Raw genomic sequence first — 23,144 nt, forward strand, 5'->3', positions numbered from 1 at the left:
TCTTGAGTAATTCTGAACTAATGCTTAAATATTTATTCACTTAAAAAAAAAGACTGTACCTCCTATAACACCTTTCTCACTGTTATCAACACGTCTCTGATGATTTGCCTTCCCTTTTCATTTCCTTTTTTTTTTTCTTTAATGCTACCCACCCTGGTTTTCTTTACTAAGTACTCTGAGAATCCAGCAATGCTATGAAGCTTCCACTCCTTGAAGAGAGGCCAGCCACTCCGTATGGGTTGCATTCCCAACTTTACCATAGCATGAGGAAAGAATTGGAATTAAAAATGAAGACAATTCTGTTAAAAAAACACACACAAAGAACCAAACCAAAAGCCCATCACCAGCCTTTTTGCAATAGGGAAACATAACACCACCACCACCAAAATCTTTGAAGTCAATGAATAATGAACTACATTTAAATGTTTGCAGCTCTTTCAAAATAACTTCTCTCAAATATAGTCTTTCTTATCTATCTGGACACAGTTTAAACCCTTATCTGAACTTTTATCTTCCTGTCTCTTGATTACTACAACATTCCTTTTACTGTCATCAGTAATACAAGCCTATCCCACTCCCAATTGGAATACTATTGCAAATAGTCCCTTCCTAGTCCATATCCTTTCCCAATTTTACCTCAAGTTTTTTCCCCGTCATCAATTCCCCTCCCCTATCTATCCTTAAATATAACCCCTTTTCTGCAGTTCCAGGATCCTTTCTGGACAACCTCCACCTCATCCCTCCTCTTCTCCAAAATGTTCACTTCCACTCCAGCTCAGCATGCCATGTCACTGTCTCCTGGGAAGCTTTCAAAGCTTGCTCTATGAACTTGTTCCTGCTCCTCTTATTTGCAGTGCAGAACACTCCTCAAAGAGAACCACAGAACTCTTCTACAAACCAACATTTTAAGAAACCCCCCCTCAACAGCAGAGCTGCTGCTGGTGCCCTCAGACCATTTCTGGTGACAGCAGCCATTAATGTTTCACTGTTTCCTTGACATTGCAGCTGCCTGCCCAGAGCCAGCGGCTGGGAATGACCGAGGCAGGATACAGACACCCAGGGTCCAGGACAACGCACACCCAAGTGCAACAACAGCCTGTTGTTTTCAACACTTCCTTGCTGGGACAGTACCTTGAACTCAGAGGTGATGGTTCAATGGAAAAAATTATTTATTAGGGTAAACATGAGGCACTGCTACAGAAAACAGTGATGTTACTACTCATGCACAAGATATTGAAGGTGCCCAAAGAGATGCTCCTTCACTATGGTGTTCAAAAGATGAGTAAAATTCACTGCTACTGCAGCATGTCCTGCATGAAACAGGGAGTCCAAAATCCCAGCATCAGTTTCTAAACATTTCCATCACACCACGAAGGATCTTTCTGGTGGATCTCAGCACCAACAACCCTCAGGTAACCTACAGAGAACTTCAGAGATCTTTGTTTAACTTTTATCACTTTTCCTTATGAGAGCTAGAGGAAATAAGGTGAAGGAAATTAATGTCATTGATTCACCTACAGGACGTATGTCTGCTTTCGAGAATTCCTTATTTTCTCCATGCCTGCAGACATACAGACCAAGTGAGGCAAGTTGAATTTTTAAATAAAAGGATTGAATACGCAAATACAAATGTACTGCTCCTAACAAAGTTTGAAGTTCTTTTGTTCAGCTAACCACATCTACTTAAAAACTTCCTAATTATCAAAAGCATTAGCACAGGTTACATAGGAATAGCTGTCCATTTGAAGTTGTAAGGAAGAGGCGAGACAAGTATCTGTCAGCAAAGGTTTCACGGCAGCTTATTCTGTTTCAAGACACAGGAATTGTGAGAAGATCCTTCTAAAAGTCTGTTCAAGTCCTATCTCTTACTTTTCTATTATGAAATTCTTAAAAAACTCATTCAAACAATGAAGAATTTTTTTATCGTCCGGCACATCAAGTTACATGGATACGACACCCATTCTTCAAGATGTCATTTTCAACACCAGCACCCAAAAATCCATTTTACAAAGCAGCAGCTGATCATTTTGTTAAACAAGCATTTTCCTTACTCTTCAAAATAAAACAGAGGGAGTTACAGGCAAAGCAGACAACCCTGGTAAGTTCAATCCTCAAAAGTAAGTGAAAATGCAGTTGTTCTCCATTTGGTGCAACTGCACCTACATGAGGGTGTCCTGGTGAAATCACTGTGAACACCAAATATAGTTTGCATTTATCTTAGAAAGGCAAAGCTGGACTTACAGATTTTTCAACAAAATAAATCCCAAAAGCAAAGCAACGATGAGCAATCTCAGCTGAATGTCTGATGAGGAGTTAACAGAGCCACTGGACACTGAAAACAGAGTTTAAAAATAAGCCTGAAGGAGTGGATAGAGATTAGTGTCTGCTGCTATTATTCATTAAATTTATCAGGCACTATTTTTTTTTTCTGTTACCGAAACAGGACTAAAAATAAAGAACTCTACACATCTTTCATGTTTGCAGAGGCAAAAAAATGCATTCACACCATAACTACATCAGAATAAAAAAAAGTGTTGGTTTACCAACTCCATCAAGTATCCTGCAACACAGATAATTGATCACATACTTAAATTTGTATGCTCTCTTATCCAAGAGTTTTTTATTAAAAGAAAAAAAAATGAGATTTTTCCATGTATAAAACTGGCATAAAAATGTGTTTTAGTTTCATTTTCTTCCATTATAATGCTTTTAAAATGAAACTGAGAAAAACATTACTGCTTGACAGTCATGTTTACAGTGAAGAAAACTGTATTTTTCATTTGGCTTCATGCCAGTGCTGTAGCTCAACTGGTTTGGTAACTCCCACAGAAACCAACAAGTAAAGATTAAATACAAACTCTGAGCAGTACATACTCCAAGCTGCTCTTTAAAAGCTCTCTCACTCCAATACCAACTACAAACTGACTAAGCCACCTCTGAATGGGAGAGTAAAAGCCATGCTCATCAGGATTACTCCCTGGAAATGCTCACAAAATCCCTGGCTCTCCGCTCAGACCAGGGGATGGATGAAGCATGGAGCATTTCAAGTGACAAAGCTGAAGTCTGAAGCCTGTCTGGGGTTAGGACAAGAGTTTCATCCACACGGCTGTGCAGCAGTGCCTGCAGGACTTCCTGTCCCTCCTGTTCAGTGTGACTGCAGCCAGAATATCATATTATATTTCTCCTATTTTTATATCACCTTAGACACAGTAATAGGTGATGAAAAACAAACAATAGAGAAAGACATCACAGATATACCCCGAGGTTAAAATCTCAAATATCTGTCATGACTTTTGTTGAGTATTTTAGGTGGTCTTTATGTTCCAATTAAAAAAAAAAATAAAAATAAAAATAAGGTGAAGCATTTGACAAGTCACAAACTTGGATTTTCAAAAGGCGCTTCCAGCAGCCATTCTCTGTAGCTATAACAGTAAAGCACAGTATAACAGAGGAACAAAGAAGCCACAAGTCAGTTGGTCAGGTGGTTCCTTAGAATCGACCTTTCACATGGAAGTCTCCTGGCCCCAAGCTGAAACAGGGATCCTGCCATCCCAGAGTTTTTGTGCCATCTGTAAAATGCTGAATAGGTTTCTAGTCATCTGCAACAGAGAATGCTACTCTAGGGCCAATAACAGGACACTTATCTGGCCCTATTGTAAACTGGTTTTGGAATACGAATTAACACGAGCATCAGCTACAAATCTATGCCATTCCTCATTCTTAATGGTAAAGTTTGAGGGTTTAGGGTAGCTGTAAGATAGGTCAACTACCATACTCTCTTTTTTAAAATAGTAAACTTACACATGCTATAAAAGTTGGGTCTAGAGGGAGATAATACATGTAGATTATATATATAATATACTCCCTTTGTGCCCAGGGAATATGCACAGAATAGATTAAGTTATGGACTCCACGCACCCAATCACCATTTTTCATAGGCTCAAAATTAATAATTTTCATTGTATTACTCTTAAAAAATGGGATCCAGAAGTGTCAAAGAACAAAATGTTTTTAATAGTAGATGAACCCCCATAAATATTATTATTTAATTCAGCAGATTTCTAATAGAGTAGTATCTTGTTTATAGAATTGTACTAGTGTTCAAATTAGCAAATGAACAATGTAAAATGCTCTGCAGATTCATGCTTGCTTCCAGTACTCTGAAAGCAAAAAAGTAAGCTAAATCTGAAGTTTAGAAAATTAGCTATAGTTCTACGTAGGGTGAATTACAAGACTTGCAATGACAATCCCCTGGAATGTAATTTTTTTTTTTTTAAAGATGATATTCAAAGCTTGCCTTGATGTCCATCAGAAAAACATTTATTGTTTGTATACCTAAAGACACGATTTACATGTCTAAGATCTTTATTTAATCACATATATAAAGCTGTGCCAGAGCAATGACCAAACTGATCCTGACCCTACAGATCTTTATTATATTGTATGCATATTTCAATCCATAGGGGATATCAAAAGCACATTATAAGAACCTATGCTACCTCTAGTATAAAGCAGAGAACATTAGTGGAGGGAGAGGGGAAACCAGAATGGACACAGCAGAGGAAACAGAAAGTGGTGGAAGTTTAAAAAAGATCTAAAGAAGAAGAGAAAGCAGCAATTGGAGTAAATACACAAAACATAAAGGACAAAGGCGGGGGGGAGGATCACTATATGCACTTCAAACGAGGTATAATTTGGGATCATTCCTAAGTGTGTACTGTACCACTAGTGATCTAGGCAGCCTGAGGGTAGACAATATGCTGCAAAACAAACCCACTGTGACCACCTCTAACCGTGCTGGCTCTGTACCCACGCCAGTGAGCACCTGCATTTCAAACACTTGGGCTCCTCCATTCAGGTCCATACTCCAGTGCCCGAGCTCTGCACCTGGGCTACAACCACCACCTCCCTTCCCAACCTCCAAAGCTGCCAGCTTTCTCCCTTTCCCCCAATGCCAAATGCTTGAGGGTTTTCCCTGCACACCCTGCCACTGCTCCCTGCCTCTGCTCTCCAAAAGCAACCTCCAGGACCTTGCTGCACCACAGTTACCAAAGGTGGCAATTCTCCTCTCGAGGCAGCTCTGACAGCCTTCGGGTAGACTCTTCTCTGAGCCCTCACCCAGCGCCTCCACCTTTGTACAGATAAATGCTCCATCAAAATGCCACTTTCCTCTCCTCTGAATCTTTTCATCATGTTTGCCTGGTGACTTTGCCTCACTTACTTCAATGAGCTGACATCTGTTCTCATTAGCTATTTTACTGCTACCACAAATCGTGTTTTCCCTTCCCCCAAATCTGTTGTATCTTGACATGAAAATTTTGAGCTATCTTGGTACAGACGTTTTTTCACTTAGTTGTCTAGCACAATGGGAATGAGATTTTGCTGAGAAATTTCTAGACAATAATACAGACTTCATATATACACACACACACACATATGCCTGGAAATGCATGGAATAAAGTGGAAAGCAGTAATGCAAACCAGATCTTACAGCATCATCCCATTTTCCCTAAAAAGTGCACTCAGGCACACTTCTTTCCTTCAAGAAACACAGATGGACCAACCAAGATAGGACCCTAAAGCTTCCATAAAACCTATTACCCACTTTGGGAAGCAAACCACTGATTTTCAGGTAGCTACACAAGAGGAAGAACCTCTAAATGTGACCCCAAGTGTTAGAATCATAGAATATCCTGAGCTGGAAGGGGCCCACAAGGATCCACGAGTCCAACTCCTGTTGTGCCATGTGTGAGAGGAAGGATCAGATACAAATCTGGCAGGCACATGCGCAAGCAGATGAGTCACTGCTTTAACTGGATAGACCAAGGGGAGGAAGCAAATGAAAAGCATCTACTGAAGCAGGAACAACTTGCACAGGGACTTAAAAGCAGAGCACAAAATTACTTTATCATGTAAGACACACTTCTAAGAGGACTTGACTCTTGCAAAGCAGAAGCCTTTCAAGGGTGATTTCTGCAGTGGCATTTGGGATACGCTGAAGAGACCCAGTAGTCTGTCTAAATATGCAAAGAAAGGAAGACTGCAGCTGGTGAGGAAGAAAACAAAGGTCCTGGCTTCACATGGCAAAATAAATTTTAAAATCTGTTTCTGACAGCTGTGACCCAGGAGAGAAGGTGATAGAAAATGCTATCACTTGCTGTTGAGCCTGAGGAATCAGTAGTCTAATTAACAAAGCGATGAAAATTTCCTAATTTCTTATCCTGCACTGGCAGAAGGAAGTTTTATCGGACAATACGCTCAAATCCAATGATTGAATTCAGTAGAATGAAATGGAATGCATAACTGAAACAATGACATAGTTTGGCATACTGCTTACTAATTAATAAATAACACTTTAATCTGACAGGATTGGACAGCTTAAAGACAAGGAGTAAATGTGCATGAAGTCTGATCTATGGAAATGTCACATTTTATTTGCCTTTGGTCAGACCCTGCAAAGAGCCAGGACCATCCATAAGTGCAATTCTTATTCTTGGTTTACATTTGGATACTAAAAAGGGAGGTACAGCACAGATGGAAGAAAGAGTTTCTGATGTACATTTTAATAGTAATTGTGTACAATTTTCATTATGTTCACCTAGACGTATTTCGGTTCTTTATTCTAGTTGGATTTAAACGCCTAATAAAACAGACAGCAACTAGGTAAATATTAATTTGGTTACTTATAGAACAACCTCAGAAGTGTTTGCATTTTGCTTTGTTTGGAGCAGACTCTAATATATGATGCAGTGCAATGCTGCTCGAGCACAGGCCTGTAAAGCACAGAAACAATATATCTAAAGTAGTTTATCCTATCGCCTCAAGCAGGATCTACTGTACTTTGCCCAACTCAGTATGTTATTAATCTCCAATAAAGGGAATTCCACAATATCCCACATCTTCCTCCAACATCTAACCACTCAGTGTTCTCCCAACATCTCCAATGTTGCATCATTTTTTTCTGCAGTAAAGTTGATTTCTCTTCACCATTCCGCCAGTGGCCAAAAAGAGCAACTAATCATTCCTGTCCTCTTTTACACCACTTTTTGAATTGAAAGACTGGTATTGTGACCTCCTAAATATGTCTCTCTCTTCTACGCTAACATGAAATGAGTTTCTACGACTCTTTGTTTCTTTTTTGTTTTCCTACACGTCTTCTTATCCTCGTTCTTCCTTAGACAGCCTCTAATCTGTATACACCTTTCTTCAGGCACATGACATGAAATTTCAGGAAGGAGGACTCAGTTTAGATCTTAAAGGAACCTTTCTAAATGTAAAGATCTGATATGGAAAAACAGAATAGGTTATCAAGGGGCACAGTAGATATGTTCATGCTGGACAAGTCCCAGAAGAGATGAGAGACATGTCCTTCACAAAGGTACCACAAGTACTGCAATCCCACCAACTGGCACAGGAACATACAGGACAATTTTGCAAGGCTGCCCCATCCCCACCACCCTGCCCAGAAGTGCTGAAACCAGACAACAATCATCAGGCCCACACTTGCCAGCTCTGACAAGAAACAGAGTGATTCCTTGGCATCACATAAGACTTGCCTGTTTTTGCAACAATTTCACCTCGCTGACTCTAACTTTAACTTACAGTCATCACACAACTGCACTCCTTTCTTCCCTGCAGTCCCTCAGCAGCTGCTCTCAGGTATCCCATTTCTTCATGCCTCAACTTGCACTTCTCAACATCCCAGTCTGTACCAAAAATGCCATCATGTTGGTTTCTGACACTACAGCTCAAGATGCTTTTGAGTTCTGATCCAAATCTGTAGATTTACATATTTACTCTCTACTTTGTTATACATGTAATCTTTACAATTGCTACTAGACCCTCAACACGACCTTACTTCAGATGTCCTTTCAGCATAACAAGAAACCACTCAGGAAGAATACTATTTTGAGTAATTACATGCCCACTTAATGAGATATCTTGTAATATTTTAATGAAAACTCCACATTTTCTTCTGATTACAATTATGGCTCGAGATGCTGAGCAGTGAAATGCAAACAGCTGCAGGGAGGTGGCACCTCACACCAGTGCTTGCACACAGCAGTTGTCTCAGAAAACTTCAGGTGAAAGCCCAGATCAAATCTTGCGTAGTTTGAGGTCTGACTCAATTGTGAAGCTCAGGTTACCCACCTGTCTAGCATGTGGGACAGTGATGAGCACAGCAATTAAGAAGGAAAGGCATTGGGGAGTTTTTGGGTAAGAGACAGAGGGAATTTATCCCTTTTTAAAGTTGAGTTTTCAGGCTAAGCATTCATGAAGAGACAGCGGACAAAAGTGACAAAAGAAAGCTGAGATCCAAAGTGCATTTTACAGGAATATTTAGGTTGTCAGGGAAAATGTCTAACACATTTGCTTGTTTCTCAGCAATCCTCAAAGTGATAATTAAATGAAAAATAACAGTTTCATAGGGGTACTCCTCCCTGTGTGGGAACAACTTTCACCAAATGCCAATTAGTGGTTTCCTGTTAAAATCAAATCAAGCTGGTTTTGATAAAGCTTTTTAATGAGAAATGGCTAAAGTATGAAAATTTTCCCCCACATATATTTAATATTAAATCCCAAAATGACATAACACAATCTCACATCTAACATTTTTGGTATATAAAACTCTCTCTTGCACTTATTCATTAATTTCAAAAGAAATGTATTTACTAAATATTTAAATCATCCAATAAACAAAGTCTTAAAAAAAAAAGCTTACAAAAGTAAATTATAATGTTGATGAAAGCCAATCTTAATCAGTCCTTTTCAGATGCTCCCAAAACTCATTTTTTACTGATTATTTATTCATTCTTCAAGCGTACGGCAACTTCAATAATTTTTGAGCTAAGAGTTGTCTACTAAATGCATCAGTGGTTTTGATTATTCTATTTGACATCAAATAAAGACAAGCAGTAAAATGTCAACAACAAATGTGGAGATCACCTACAACTCCAAGACACCTGTAGGAATGGAACACCAGGAGCTTGAACTGCGAGCACTGGTAATAATTTGATGAAAAAGGAAATTAAGGAAACTTTGGAGAACAGATTTTGACTGTACCAGACTGAATACTCTTGGCTATGGTCACTGGTTTCTGCCTTATGCCAAGCAACAATGTCCCTCCCAAGACACCCATTCCCATCCAGCCTTCTGCAAGCATTCCTCATCCAAGTCTTCTCTCTTGCTTTTATTTGGGTTAATACCCAGTGTTCCATGTCTGTTACATGATGTGCCCTTCATCTGATCACAACACAATAAAACCCTGACAGACACTTACCATGTATAAAACTTCGTATTTACATTGGAGACAGAGGTTCTCAACAAGCTTTCCAGAATCCTTTAAAACCAAACTGCACCACAGCACCTCTCATTCTGTACCTTGAGTGCTCAGACTTCCACTCCATGCTAAAGAGCATTTCATTTTTGTTCTTGCTAGAACTAAGCTTAGTAAGTACTGCCCTTCCCTCTGTGGTATTTCTGGATATGTTATTACCACATTCCCACTTGATTTCTTTCCCCAAGGAACAAAAATTTTGAAATCCTTTGTCTACTCATCTGTATGACTTCCATAACCCCAGATTTTATCAACTCAGTTTTCTCTCAAATGACCTTACTCCGAATACACTGAATGCTGCTGGTCTTCTAGAAATTATCTACCCCACTTCTGGGAACAGCAACACTACCTGTGAAATACAAGCTGGCTGTTTATCTTCTGCGGTCATCTTGGCCATATTTTTCACCATCTAGTTCATAATTAGTCATTAAAAAAAGAAAAAAGAGTATAACCCTGTTAATCTCCTGCTTCAATAAATCACCCTTAACATTAGTGAAAACAGTCTATATGCAATATCAACCATTTTTCTGGGGTAATGGCAAATCTCTAACATTACTCATATGTATGATCTGGGAAAGCTGATGGCAGAGAACCACAAAAGCACACAAATCACAGCCCCAGTGTGCAGGAAGATGTGTACTGGGTGGCTCAGAAACACCCCATCCAGTGCCTTCACCTTGCCTCCCTCTTTGTTAAACACCAGCTTCTTGCTGCTGTGTATTTCTAAGGCTTAAATGTGCTCAACATTCCCTACATAACCTGCTGAAAAATGTTCTTTCTACTAACATCGAACTCCAAGGGCTGCTTTTTGAGCCAGGTGTGCTTGCCACACCCCACACTTACTTTAGTAAAACACAGGTACTGAAAACGGAAAGCCCTGCACTTGGGAATGGATGGGCAGAAAAAACCAGAAAATAAAATTGAAAAAAAACCCCCACAATTCAGCATTGTGAGCCCACCCTACTTTGGCCAAGGTTGTTGCAAGCGTGGCAAGTTAAATCTTCATGCCCTATTATTCAGGTGAAAACTCTCTGAAGTAACAGCTCAGTGAAAGCCAAAAGGACAAGTTCCTCCTGCTCCTACAGCTTCTCTCAGTAATGGGGAAGTGAGTAATGGAAACACATCATCACAGACCACAGGGGTAGGTTTCAAAAGGGTTCTGGTGACAACCAGCAGCTCTGGAAAAAGAGGAACAGGAGACACAGCCAGGGTTTCACACCAAAGACTACGCTTTTACTGTGAGGAAGAGTAAAAAGGATATGGACTTAACAGCACTGTGGAAGGAAGCTGTAATAATAATATCACTGTGGAAGTGATAATTTGGTGATTCAGGAAAAAACAAAACATCACCAAGAGCTGCACGTAACAACTTTCAGAAATGCTGAAAATCTTCCCCTCAGAAAACTGTGATCACCCATCTTGTGTTTTGAACCAAAGCAACACACCATGTATGGAACACAAACCTCTGGGGAAAGAGCAGCCTCTGAGCCTGCTCAGGGAGTGCTGTACAGCCAAAAGGAGACAACACCCCCAGGGCCTACACACACAGCACCACTGCAGGACACGAGGCAGGCTGGGACACAAACTCCCAGCAGGATCCCAGGAGAGATGCAGCTCCTTTGCAAGGCTGGCAACCAAGGGTGCTGCACCTGGAATGGTACAATAAAGAGTCCAGCAGATAGAACAGGGAAGTCTGGAGTTCAGCAGCCCCATGCCAAAAGCCTGAAAGGCTGTTTCTGGAGGAAAGAGAGGTGTTGCTGGCAGCTGGGCACTTGCAGAAAGGAGAGCTGGAACCAGGAAAATGTGAAAAAACAAAGCATGAACCTGATTAGGAGCTTGATCAGGGACTGCTTGCTGCATGTGAGCTGTGGGCTCTTGGACCGCTGCAGTGCATCTTCTCCAGCTGCCTTCACACATGGAATAAGACCATCAGCAAAATTCCAAGTACAAGGACGCACTTTCAATATTGCTTTTAATCAATGCCTGAGAGATTACTCTGGCATTACCAGTCCTTTTCAAAATTCTGCCTTTTTAACCATCATTCACAAATAATTTATTAATAGTTGTAGCATATGACTCATAGTTCTCATAGTTATCTACAATATTCAAGAATCATGGGGTCGTTTAGGTTGGAAAAGACCTTTAAGATCATTGAGTCCAACCATTAATCCAACACTGCCACATCCACCACTAAACCATATCTCTAGGCACCAGATCTACATGTTTTCTGAAGGAAAACATCCTTCCAAGGATGGTGATTCCACCCCCTTCCTGGGCAGTCTGTTCCAACGCTTGACAGCCCTTTTGGTGGAGAAACTTTTCCTGACATCCAATCTAAACATTCAATTCATGAGGATGATTCAAGTTGGAAAGTTAGAGGGTCACACCGAGAGCAGGGCAAGAGCAGTACACATGGAGTAAGATGGACACAAAAGCAGAAAAAGTTAATTGCTGAACAAATTGGTTCCTAAAACATCTTCAACAGCAGGTTTATAAGCAACAGGCAAACTAGCTATTACTTAATTTTTATTTGTTAATTACTTAATTATTATTTCTTACTTATTACTTAAATATTATTATTTATTACTTAAAGGTCTTTTCCAACCTGCTGATGTTTATAAAAGTCTGTTGAAACAACTAACAAAAACCCAGCTGAATGTTCAAGTCAAAAAGTCATTGACTAGATTCCCTCAGAAGAAAATGCTACAGAATAAACACAAATAAAAATGCATTAAAGTTAATGTCATTTCAAAATACTTTGCAGTTGAAGTTTAAATGAAAAATAAAATTTAACCATATGTATACCTCAAATTGCTTATGTCTTACACAAAGGGGTTTATTTTCCTTTAAAATTTATGAAATCTTGGTTAGCAGAAAATTTTGGAACTAAGAGCATACACTTTTGCTGTACTTACATTTTCCCCAAGTTTTCAGATTTTTTCGCTTCCTTTTTTTCTCAAGAAGATATGAGCAATGATAATATAAACCACATAAGCTCCAGTAACTGAAAATAATACTGCAATTTAAAACCCAACTAGTATGAGTTATTAAACAGAAAATAGAAAGCCGGGCATAAAGGTGAAGTACTATATCTTATTACTGGTTATCTTAATTAACCTATTTTTCAGATTATTAAAATATTTCACTGTATGAAAAAATAAGGGTATCTGCCAGTGAAGCCTACAAATCACACCCAGCATCTTGTGCACAAAGTGTCTTACATATGTAAATGTATGCGGACCCAAGACTCGGATTTCACAGGCAGCCTCTGCAGACAGAATGATGAACTGTGTAATTTGCAAGGTGAAATCTATCTTATGTCCCTTCCAGATCCAAAGGGTCCTTGAGCAAGCTGCTCCTCACTGCTGTGGGAGACCAGTGCCGGGAAGTCTTGGCAGTGCTTCATAGGGGAGCTGAGGCAGGGAAGGATTCCAGCCCTGCATGGTACTGATCTTTACACACTTTTTTGTCCCCTCTGCACATATGGCACATCCCATGGCAGAAGAGGGACCTTCTCTGATCATCCAGAACGGGGAGGGATGCCTGGTCACTAGGTCACATCAGAGGGGTGAGGACCAACCTGCCAAAGAAAGGGGGTGGCAGCCCCCTCAAGTGACACCGTATAAAACATTCCCATTGTCCAGGCTTCAGCACACAGGAGTGACACCAGGAGGCTCTGTGCCACCCTGGTGGCAATGCAGGACACATCGCAGGGGCTGCTGCCTTACGGGATGCAGCTGGTGGTGGCATAAGGCACCATGCCAAGCACCAGTGTGGGACTGGGGGTCTCACTGTGACACCCCCCAGTGCCATCACGGCGACAGACACAACTGAGGCACAGCAGCACGAGGTGGGAGCCAAACGAAAACGTCTCGTGCGAAAGTGAGAGCCTCGCCAAATCCAATCACAGCGTATGCCGGAAGAAACTTCCCAAATCCGTGAAGTCATTCTGGTCTGTAATTAACTGAAAATTAATTACAGAATCTTGAAAAGAGCATAAACCAAAAATGGGCCAGCATACCTTCATAGTGCAGTTGCTCACTCTGAATCTCTTCCAACAATTAAGCCTAGCATATGTCACTGGAGTTTAAAAAAAAAAGATAACAAAACAACAAACAAAATATGATTCCCAAAAAAGTTTTGGAGTCCTACTTGCCAAAGGGGATATAGCTGTCTGCAGAGCACACACATACCTTCTAGCAATGAGAAGGATGATTTAATGTGATACTTGGTAACTTCAGCTTTGCAGAAATTACAGGTTGCAGATGCTTCTTATAAAATCAAAACAAAAAATCGAGAAAATAACGTAATTAGGTAAATTATTTGCTGACTTGATGAATAATTTTCTAAAGATTATTAAAGAATGTAAGAGCTTGGAAAAGCCTCCAAGTTTTCAACAAACAAAATAAGGAGGTAAACAATAAAACTGCCAAATTATTTTGGCTGAGCATTCATGAAAAGGTGTATTTTGTATCACTGAATTACACATATTTTCTTACAAGGTGCCTAATCATGGCATGCTGCCACCAGTCAAAATAATCTTTTTTTTTTTTTTTTTTTAAATTTAGAAAAAAAATTTAGCATGCTAGGAAGTAGAAGATATGCCATCAAAACAAACTTGAAAGACTGACAGAGTACAAAATCACTATTTTACTATTTAAAAAATATTGAGGAAGAATATTACCAAAAGAGAAAAAAAAAATCCTAAGAAAAAAGATCAGTAGATTAATCGGAGATTGTTCAAAAATGAGCTGCCGGAAACATGGAACGCTATTTCTGATTTCCAGCTTTCCATTATAGAGATTAGTATCTTCAGAAAGAGCAGGAAGACAATCTCAAACTGCCACATTACAAAATTTGCTTCACAGCCCCCCTATTTCAGTAAGTGGGAGGAGCTGGATGGGCGCAGCCTGGGGTCCTTCACTCCCATCTATATATGGGGAGGGTGGCAAAGGAGAGTCAAGTTCTTTTCCAGCCCATGGGAGACGGGACCTTGTTCCCTAACACAACATTTCTTCTAGACCAACTGGAAGTTTGGTGTTTTGTTTTTTTCTTTAAATGAGGGGATAAAACATCATAGTTATGTACAAGTGGAAAATAAATGCCCATGGTTTCAGCAGCTTGCAGACATTTCAGCCCTGAGCTATGCTAAAGACCTTTTGCATATCATCTCGCTCTATTTCCATGCACCAAGCACATCAGCACCTCTGATACAGTCTGGGATTTGTGTTTACATTTGCTTTTCTTTGGAGGGTGAGAGCTCAGCTCAGCCCTACTGCACCAAGAGCACAGTGCAGTGTGACACAGCTACAGAGAGTACTATGCTGCAGAGAGGACTTTAAATTAAATTGCATTTAAAAATTAATTTTTCTCCAGCTCCTTACTGATCACACTGCCTAATAAAATACCTGCCCATTTTGCCTGTAAGTCCAAGCTAGAAACAGGTAAAAGCCCATTTTTACTGGAGTAATGTATATGCTTGTCAAAACCAGGCTGACCACATGAAACTACAATCCACAATGTACCTTCATAATAAGATCATACTCATTCTCTTCAAGCTAAATATGAAAAAAATGTTATTTAGTACCAAACCTTGGCATTTTACAAAAAAATCACAGTTTTCAAATATGAATTAACATCTCTTCTTGCCATTTCCACCTCCACTTTTTGCGATGATCACCACCATATCAGAAATGCCCTGCAACAGCACACAGAAGCTTCCAAAACTGAGATGCTGTGTCGCTCCTCTGTAGATGCCCAATGCAGAGCTCACCACTGGAAACATGGCTTAAAGCAGAGAAAAATCTTCAGGATCCCAGCAATTCCTGCCAGAGCTGGGCTGGCTCAAAGGCTGGAAGGTCCATCAGCATGATCTGGGAGCCCTTGGGGCTCTCTGCACAGTAATGCTGCCTCTGGGCTGCAGATGCTTTACCTCTCTCTGGCAGCCCTTCCCTCTCCCTCCAACCTGCCCTTTCCCTCCTCAGCCAAGCAGAAGGCACTGCAGTGCATGGAAATCCAGAACTGTTCCCCATCCATCTCATTCATGGCAGTGATGGAAAGACCTCCTTTATGACATTTTAGTTTCTTTACATGGCATAAAGAGATCAAATCAGGAGTGGGAATTTCACCTGAGGTTTCTCTCTGTGATGAAAATCACTGAAACAGCTAAACTGCAAAGCTCAACTGCATGCCAGCTGTACACTCCAGAGGCAGACTTGGCCTTCCAGGTCACAGAATCACAGAATCATTAAAGTTGGAAAAGGCCTCTAAGAACAAAGAGTCCAACTGCTAACCCAGCACTGCCAAGTGCACCACTAAGCCTTGTTCTCAAGAGCCACATCTGCATGTTTCTTGAGCACTTCCAGGGATGGTGATTCCACCCTGGCCAGCCCATTCCAGTGTCTGACCAACTTTTCAGCAAAGACATTTCTCCTAAAATCCAGTCTAAACCTCCCCTGGCACAACCTAAGGACATTTTCTTTCATCCTGTAACTTGTCCTGTGGGAGAAGAGGCTGACTGACCACCAGCTTGCTACAGCATCCTTTCGGGGAGTTGTAGAGAGTGATAAGGCCTCCCCTGAGCCTCCTTTTCCAAGTAGCTAAACAACCCCAGCTCCTTAAGCCATTCTTCATCATACTTGTGCTCCAGACCTTTCACCAGCTTCACCACCCTTCTCTGGACTCGCTCCACCACCTCAATGTCTTCCTTACAATGAGGGGCCCAAAGCTGCAATAAACACAGATCACTAATTATGATTTCCAGCAGTCTAACAAGCTCCAACAAAGGGGAAGATTTTTCAATGCATTCCTCATTTACAGCATTCCAGCCAATATTTAAAAAAAAAAAAAAAAAAAGCGAAAAAAGAAAACAACTCCCTCTAGCAAAGTTTCCCTCCTGCCTTGCTTTTCTGCGGAGACCATCATGTGAACACATTCTTTGAAACCCTCCTGGACATCACAGGGATGAACTCATTGCAGATGAAGTGTCCCATGCTGCTGTTTCCTAAGGTTCTCAAGCCCTGGGTTTTGCTGGAGCTCCACTAGCACAGCACAGGGCATGTCCAGGGAGGATGCCCCACACCAGCTGCCAGTAGGATGCAGCAACATTCCCAGCACTCCAGGGAGCTGACCTTCCTGCTCTACAACAATTTTCAGCACTAGTTTTTTGGGATTAAGGAGCTGCGACCATGGAGCTCCTGTTTCATCAAACAAAGGCATTCTGTTTCCCTTGCTAAGTTGAACAGCACAGATCAAAACCAAGGGAAAGCTGTCACCTCCCCAGCATGCCACAATCTGGCCCTGTTTTCTCTTGGGAAAAGGAAATAAGGGGCCTGGGGTGAAAGGCAGTATCCTTGATTTGGGAAAGGGGTTGAAAGAGAGCCCAACAGGGCTACTCTCTCTGAAAAAGTAAGGTGTGGCTTGTTTGAGTATTTCTGCCAGGAGACAAGACAGAAAAAGAAGTCTGGGAGGTAGAAAAAGGCAGCAGGCAGGAACCAGGATTTTGCATATAACCTATTAAAGATGAGCAGCTAAATCTGTAGAACTAAACTCAGCTGCCAAGAGAATAGGCCCAGGAGGACAAAAGGTGAATTCTGGGATAGCGAGGAATTAACGTGACCATGTTGTAGTTTTCTGTACAGTGAAAACACTTCAAGGGAAGGGTAACTCTGTACAGCAGGGGAAGCACCTGCAGCAGCATCCAAACCCCTGTTCACAGACAACATAATAAACACAGAAATGGTGGGAAAAAGGCATTTGTAAAAGCATTGGGTCAGATGATGACTTGAGACAGGACACCCACTGAAGCACAGCCAGAAACATGTATATATTACCAGAGAAGAATTAAAACAACAGAAAAGAAACTATTATAAATTTTGTTATCATACTGATTTCAGTATGCTTTTGAGAATTAATAAAATTTTGTTGTTGTTGGTATATGAACAATGCAGTAACATAATCAAAATTATTGCACATCCTTACAGTCACAGAAATTAAGCAATAAAAATGCTGAATAAGCACCAAAGAAGTTGAGAGGTCTCACTATGTGAGAATTTGCTTTCATGATGGTGTAACATGTTTTTCAGTATTCAAGAGAACGCTCATCACAAAAAAATACCCCATGCAATACTTGAAACCTTAACACTTTTAGCTTATGGTATTCTACTAAAATTACTGTCATCATAAAACACCCACTTTTCTTTTTTCTGTGCCATAAAATACGTATCTCCAAATCCCGATTTAGAATGACAATAGAGTTTATTGGCTATTAAGCACTTCTTCAGGATAATCCCACCTTAAAACTTTTGAGATTATGCAGCTGCCAGAACTATAAAAAGGCTGCACGTTTCCAATGTTTTCACCTAATCAAATTAAGAGACCAAGCTATTAATATTCTGCTTACCTCCTAAATTCATTCCAGCTTGCAGACATTTCTGTAATCGACAGGCTGGGCAGTTCTTTCTCCGAATCTTATCAATTATACAGTCGTTCCTTCCCGCACACAGATAATTGTGCTGGCCTGAATGAACCAAAAATAAAATGCATTATTAGAGGATGTATTTACATAATTCCAATTTGTTCTTCTCTGCTGTTCTGCACGCATTTTGAGACTCTTATTAATGAAGCCATTTCAAATTCCATTCTTTAGCCTTTCCAAATGATCTTGGTGAGCTGTCATGGGCCTTTATTATGAGCATCTCTTCTTTTTAATTTGGGAAGGAGTTTTGGTGTCACTCTCAAGAGAGATCTCATTACGATTTTTTCCTAAACAGGACTGGAATTTTTCTTCTAGTAGAAAACAAACAGATGGTTTGAGCTTCTTCAGACCTTCTTAGGTGTGCTATCGCAGAGCAGTCTGACAGATCTAAGTTGGGGTACATTTTCATGCTCAAGAAGTTCAGGATACAAAGCAGAAATGCACAGCAGAGGTTAACTTTCCCAATATACTCCACTCTCTTCAACCAGTTCAACCAGGCTTAAGTCACAACTGTATTATTTCATTTCTGTAAAGCCCCACAGAAGCACTCCTGAAGAGACAGCAAGTCTTTAATGCAGAAGGGAAATGGACGGCAACCAGGGAAACAGACTGGCATTTGAGAACTTGGAGACTCAAAAGGCATTTTGCTCCATGGCAGGAAAGGAGGTGGAGCAAACAGATGCAGTTTCTCAGGCGAGGGCACTACCACGTGGCCTTTCCAAAGCCTGGTGCTTGAATTTGATGTGGAAGAATAAAGGAAGCCGTGAGGGGTTGGTGTGGTGTGACAGCAGAAGCGAGAGTAGAAGATTATTTTAGCTGCCTTGATCCAGAGGTGGCACACAGGGATCTGGGGTGGCCAGAACAAATGTGCAGAAACCCAAGAGATGTGCAAATAAAGTTGGTGCCAACGACCAAAGCAAGCAGCAGCCATGGGAGAGGAGGGCAAGCCCGAGAAGAACTCAGGAGCAGAGCTGCACTGGAACAGGCAGGGGCCGACACGCAGGGAGATGGAATGAACACACAGCTCCGTAAGGGGACAGAGCTGCTGTAGGACAAGAGGCACAAAATATGTCTGCCAAGCTATTTTCCACAATACTCATATGCTTCCTAGGGAAAGATAAAGAGAATATTCATGGGACACAGGAGACCTGGCTCCTGCTTTAGGCTCTTTCAGGAATTTGCCTTAAAACTTCAGCTAAATCATTTTCTACCTCAGCACCTGCCTTCCTTTCAGCCTTACAATGTTATCTAGAGAGTGAACTGAAACTTGGGATGTTTCTTGAATCTCTTCACTGAGCATCTCACACAAAGAAAACTGATCTTATTTGAGTGAGTGAAGTGTTACTGTAGTATCACAAAGGTATCATCATTTAAATAATGCTTTAGATGTTTAAAGAACAAGCAGATGGGCAAATAAGGGTTTCATTAAGGGACTTTACCTAGCACTATGACACAGGTGGAAAAGAACAACACTTCAGCAAAATAATTCATGAGTAAGTTACATCAGGCATAAAATCAAGTTGTACAATATAGTGACAGCATCACGATCTATCAGCTGGCCCTTAAGTAGGCCTGCTAAACAAGAAAAAGATAAAGTTCTCAGCTAATCACAAAATGAAAACCTGGATATCACACAATGTTTATTTTGTGATGTGATCTACACAAAAACAGACAGGAAAGAGAAGAGTCAACTTAATTCCTCTTTTTTTTTTTTTTGTTTTGCTCTGAACTGACTTGAGCACCTCCCCTAAAAAACCATCATGCAGACAGGCATGAAAGTAACTTAAGAGGAGAAAACAAAAGCATTTAAAATTATGAAATACAGCATAAAGGTGGTTTATATCTCCTTACAAATACTGCCATACCATCCTTTTTTTTTGTGGGGAGAAGGGAAAAATGGTTATTTTCTGCCAGGAATGCAGGTACACTTGCTCAGTACTCATACAATGTCCTTTGTATATCAGACTACTGCAATACCATTTTTAGGCTTCCAAAGGCGGGTGCAGGCTATTAATAAGACAAGTCAGCTCCAATACTGCAAAATGAACCCCACTGCAGAACTACCCTGAAGGCAGTTTGTGCTAAAAAAATGTATACCTGTTAAGTCAACATTTTTCACTACTGCTTTAAAAATCTAATGGCTTTAATAAACAGGTTACCATTTATGCACTTCACGATAATTACCTGGGTTGCATTTCTAAATGCTGTGGAAATGTTTGATTCCAACACTGCAATCACAATGTGACTTCCTAAGAAATATTCCACAACAGCAGAATATTCCATAAATCACCTTTCAAATGCTCTACATAGCCTGCAATTATTCCTTTCTGACCTATCTACTCTAGATCAAATACTTTCAGCAAACATAACTTAGTAAAGGTTCATCAATTTTGGAAATATGCACCTCTGAGTACTAATGCATGGTACAAAATCTATAACTAGTAAGAACAGTAATAAAATCCATTTCTAGTGAGCACAGCAAAGGTCTTTCCAAACAGCAAACATCATCTTGTAAATTTTTTAAATTTCTAAAAAATCCTTAAAAACCACAGCCATCATAAAGCTTACATTAATGGAAGTAACTTGAAAACCCTTAAAAAAACCAGAACAGATCAACATTCCAACAAACCCTCTATGTAGAGTACAGCTATAAAATAATAATGAACAGGTTTTCAGTTAACATTTATAATGAAAAAAAAATGGCTTCAGTCTTCCATGCAATCAAATATGGTACATTTGAAATAAAACCAATTTTGTAAAGTAAGTTAGCAAAGCAGACTCCCATAATAAATCACTATGTCCCATTTGTGCCTCACTAAGGCCCCTCAACTTCAGAATCAAACCAAAACCCTACATATCTGAAATTGATGCAGTGCTCTCAAGACCTCCAGGGCTCTTCAGGACCTCAATGAGGTGGTGGAGGCCATCCTGAAGAGAGGCTGATGTTTATGTGGTGCGACATCTCCGACTCTTTCAAGAGATGTATTGATCTGCCTTGTGCAGTTTGTGTTTAGCTTAATCCAGTTGTTCTTTTTATCCCGTTCAATCACCCACAAGTGGGCTGGAAAGTGGCAGAGCAGATATTGAATTCTCATCTCCCATGTGCTAAATGCATTAAGATGAAAGTAATTTTTACTTATGCCATCATTAAGTGCACTTACACCAGCTAATTCCTGTTCCATCTGAAATACAAAGATGCAAAAGATGTGAGGAAAATTTTCCTGTTCAAAATAAATAATGCACAGGTACCACACAGTTACATAGTAAGAAGAAAGTGAGATCTTTTCTCTTAGCAGTAGAGCTAGAGGAATACAGAAGTTTGCATTTTCCAGGTTATTGTGCCACTACACACCACAGAGTGACGCAACCAAATGTACACACAAAAATATTTGAATGTTGCCAATTCTCTCACCTCCAAGAACTCTATAATTCCCTGCTTTTTCAGGCTTGCAAAAGAAAACAAAAAGGAAGTATTCATGAAATTCAGTCTTCCCTCTTACTGAGATTTCCTGAATAAGCAAAATTCAGCAGTAAAGGAGGGGAGGAGAAAAAGCTGTTCTTATTTGGCCTACAAATTACTGCCAAAATGAGGCTACAGCAGAAATTGTGCCTTCCCCCATTTTAAAACTCCACTACTACATTGAGCCACCAGTCCCCAAAACTGACTTGCTAAGGTGAACTTATGTATGCGTGCAGAGCACTGCTGCACTCCAAGGGCTGCCATACTTCCCCTACAGGTAAGGCTACAAAAGGAATAAGATGTAGATATTTCTGTTCCTGTCTAGGGCAAAATTAGAAAATTACAGAAATTTCACATGTTTTATCTTCCTTCTAAAAATTCCTTCCCCCCCCCCCCCCTCAGTTTTTAAAAGTCTAAGTCAGGAACTGCAAGTCATTAACAAGTATTCTACATTTTTGCTCTCTTGTTAAAATAGCAACTACTATGATCAAAAGTTAAATTTTGTAAGGAGAAAAGCGTAGTGCTGGAAGAGGATCCAAAGACTGTTTAATTCAAGCCCACTCATGGAAGCATGATAAGACTTAACAAGCACGATAGCTTAACGGTTCAGGTAGGTTTTTAGTTTTCTTTCTATTTGTATTAAAATCTTCTGAGGAAAGGTATTCTGCAACTTCCCTACAAGCCCTGTGTAGGCTAGTGATTAGCCACTCCTGAAGTCGTATTTTTCCCTTTGCATTTTACCCAAGTGGGAATATTTTCAACTGGAAGAGATATTCATACTATCCCATAGACACAGAGTAACAGATCATCACCTTCTTACAACAATCTCCTGCCTATCAAAAGATTTATGTTCCCCATCTCTTTGCTGGGCTAAACAAATCCAGTTCTCTCAATCTTTCCTTGTAGGTCACGTTTCCTAAATCTGTTGTCAATTCCTCCTATTCTCCTCCAGCCTCTTTCCTAAAACAGGGCACATTTTTCTTGCTGAGTTTCACCATCACTAAGGCAAATAAAATGGTTATTTCCTGCATCTTGCACACACAGCAGCCCTGCTAATGCAATCCTGGGCCAGAGCTGGCTTTCAGCAATGGCATTAGGTTGTTGACTCACGCTCGCTTGTGTGTCACTAACAAGCGGCTCCTCTCCTGAGGCACCACTGCCTTCCACGTGTCCTTTCCTGCTTTTACCTGGGCAGGCAGCTCTCTTTATTCCTCTTCTAGATCCACAAACTCACTGCAACATCACTGAGAAAGGCAAAGAAAAAGTCCAAAATCCACTTCGGGTCCAATGTCTGAAACGGGGAAGTGCCTTGGGTCCCAGGACTGAGGAAGCCTCGCAAAGGGACAGCAAAATGAGAAAACAGGAGCAGCAGCTGAGGACCAAATGAAGCAGAAGTAGTTTGAAAAAACTCTGCTTTTAAAATAGCGTCTCACTGAGGCACATCAAAATGCATATAGTGTCCCAATTTTCCTTCTTCCTCCACAATGAGAATTAATACTTTGACTCAGAAAATTGCAGGCAAAGTTGTCTTCTCCCTGCAGGCTGCCAGAAAGCCAAGCCTTCTTCCAGGGTTTGAGGAGAGAGGAGCTGGGAGCCACCTCCAGCCCTGTCTCGCAGATCTGCACTTAAGAGCTAGGATCCCTTTTGCAGCTTCTGGGCTGGAATAAGTGCTTAGTTTCTGTAACATTTCCCAACTGGGAAGATCATCTCTGTAGCAGCAGTGATACATATAAAAGCCTTATGGAATAAATAACATTTATTTCTTAACACTGTCCCTTCCCTTTACCCACCAGCCTGTCAGACTGCACAAGCCCAGCCCGTGCATCCCCTCCAACCTGAGCTAAGACTTTCCCTGCTAAAGACAAAGCAAA

The 23,144-nt window shown here is 40.6% G+C and overlaps 1 protein-coding gene across 8 annotated transcripts in view; it reads right to left on the minus strand.

Moving 5' to 3' along the window:
* Positions 1-23,144, minus strand: part of NR3C2 (nuclear receptor subfamily 3 group C member 2) — a 193,921-nt gene that overhangs the window by 32,695 nt on the left and 138,082 nt on the right. For all 8 annotated transcript variants that reach the window (XM_048305185.1, XM_048305183.1, XM_048305186.1 and 5 more), the window contains one exon: positions 17,739-17,855. In XM_048305185.1, coding sequence (XP_048161142.1) covers positions 17,739-17,855 — 117 coding nt within the window. The remainder of the gene's footprint in view (positions 1-17,738; positions 17,856-23,144) is intronic.

This window comes from Corvus hawaiiensis, chromosome 5 (assembly GCF_020740725.1).
Source record: "Corvus hawaiiensis isolate bCorHaw1 chromosome 5, bCorHaw1.pri.cur, whole genome shotgun sequence".
Classification (NCBI taxonomy): domain Eukaryota; kingdom Metazoa; phylum Chordata; class Aves; order Passeriformes; family Corvidae; genus Corvus; species Corvus hawaiiensis.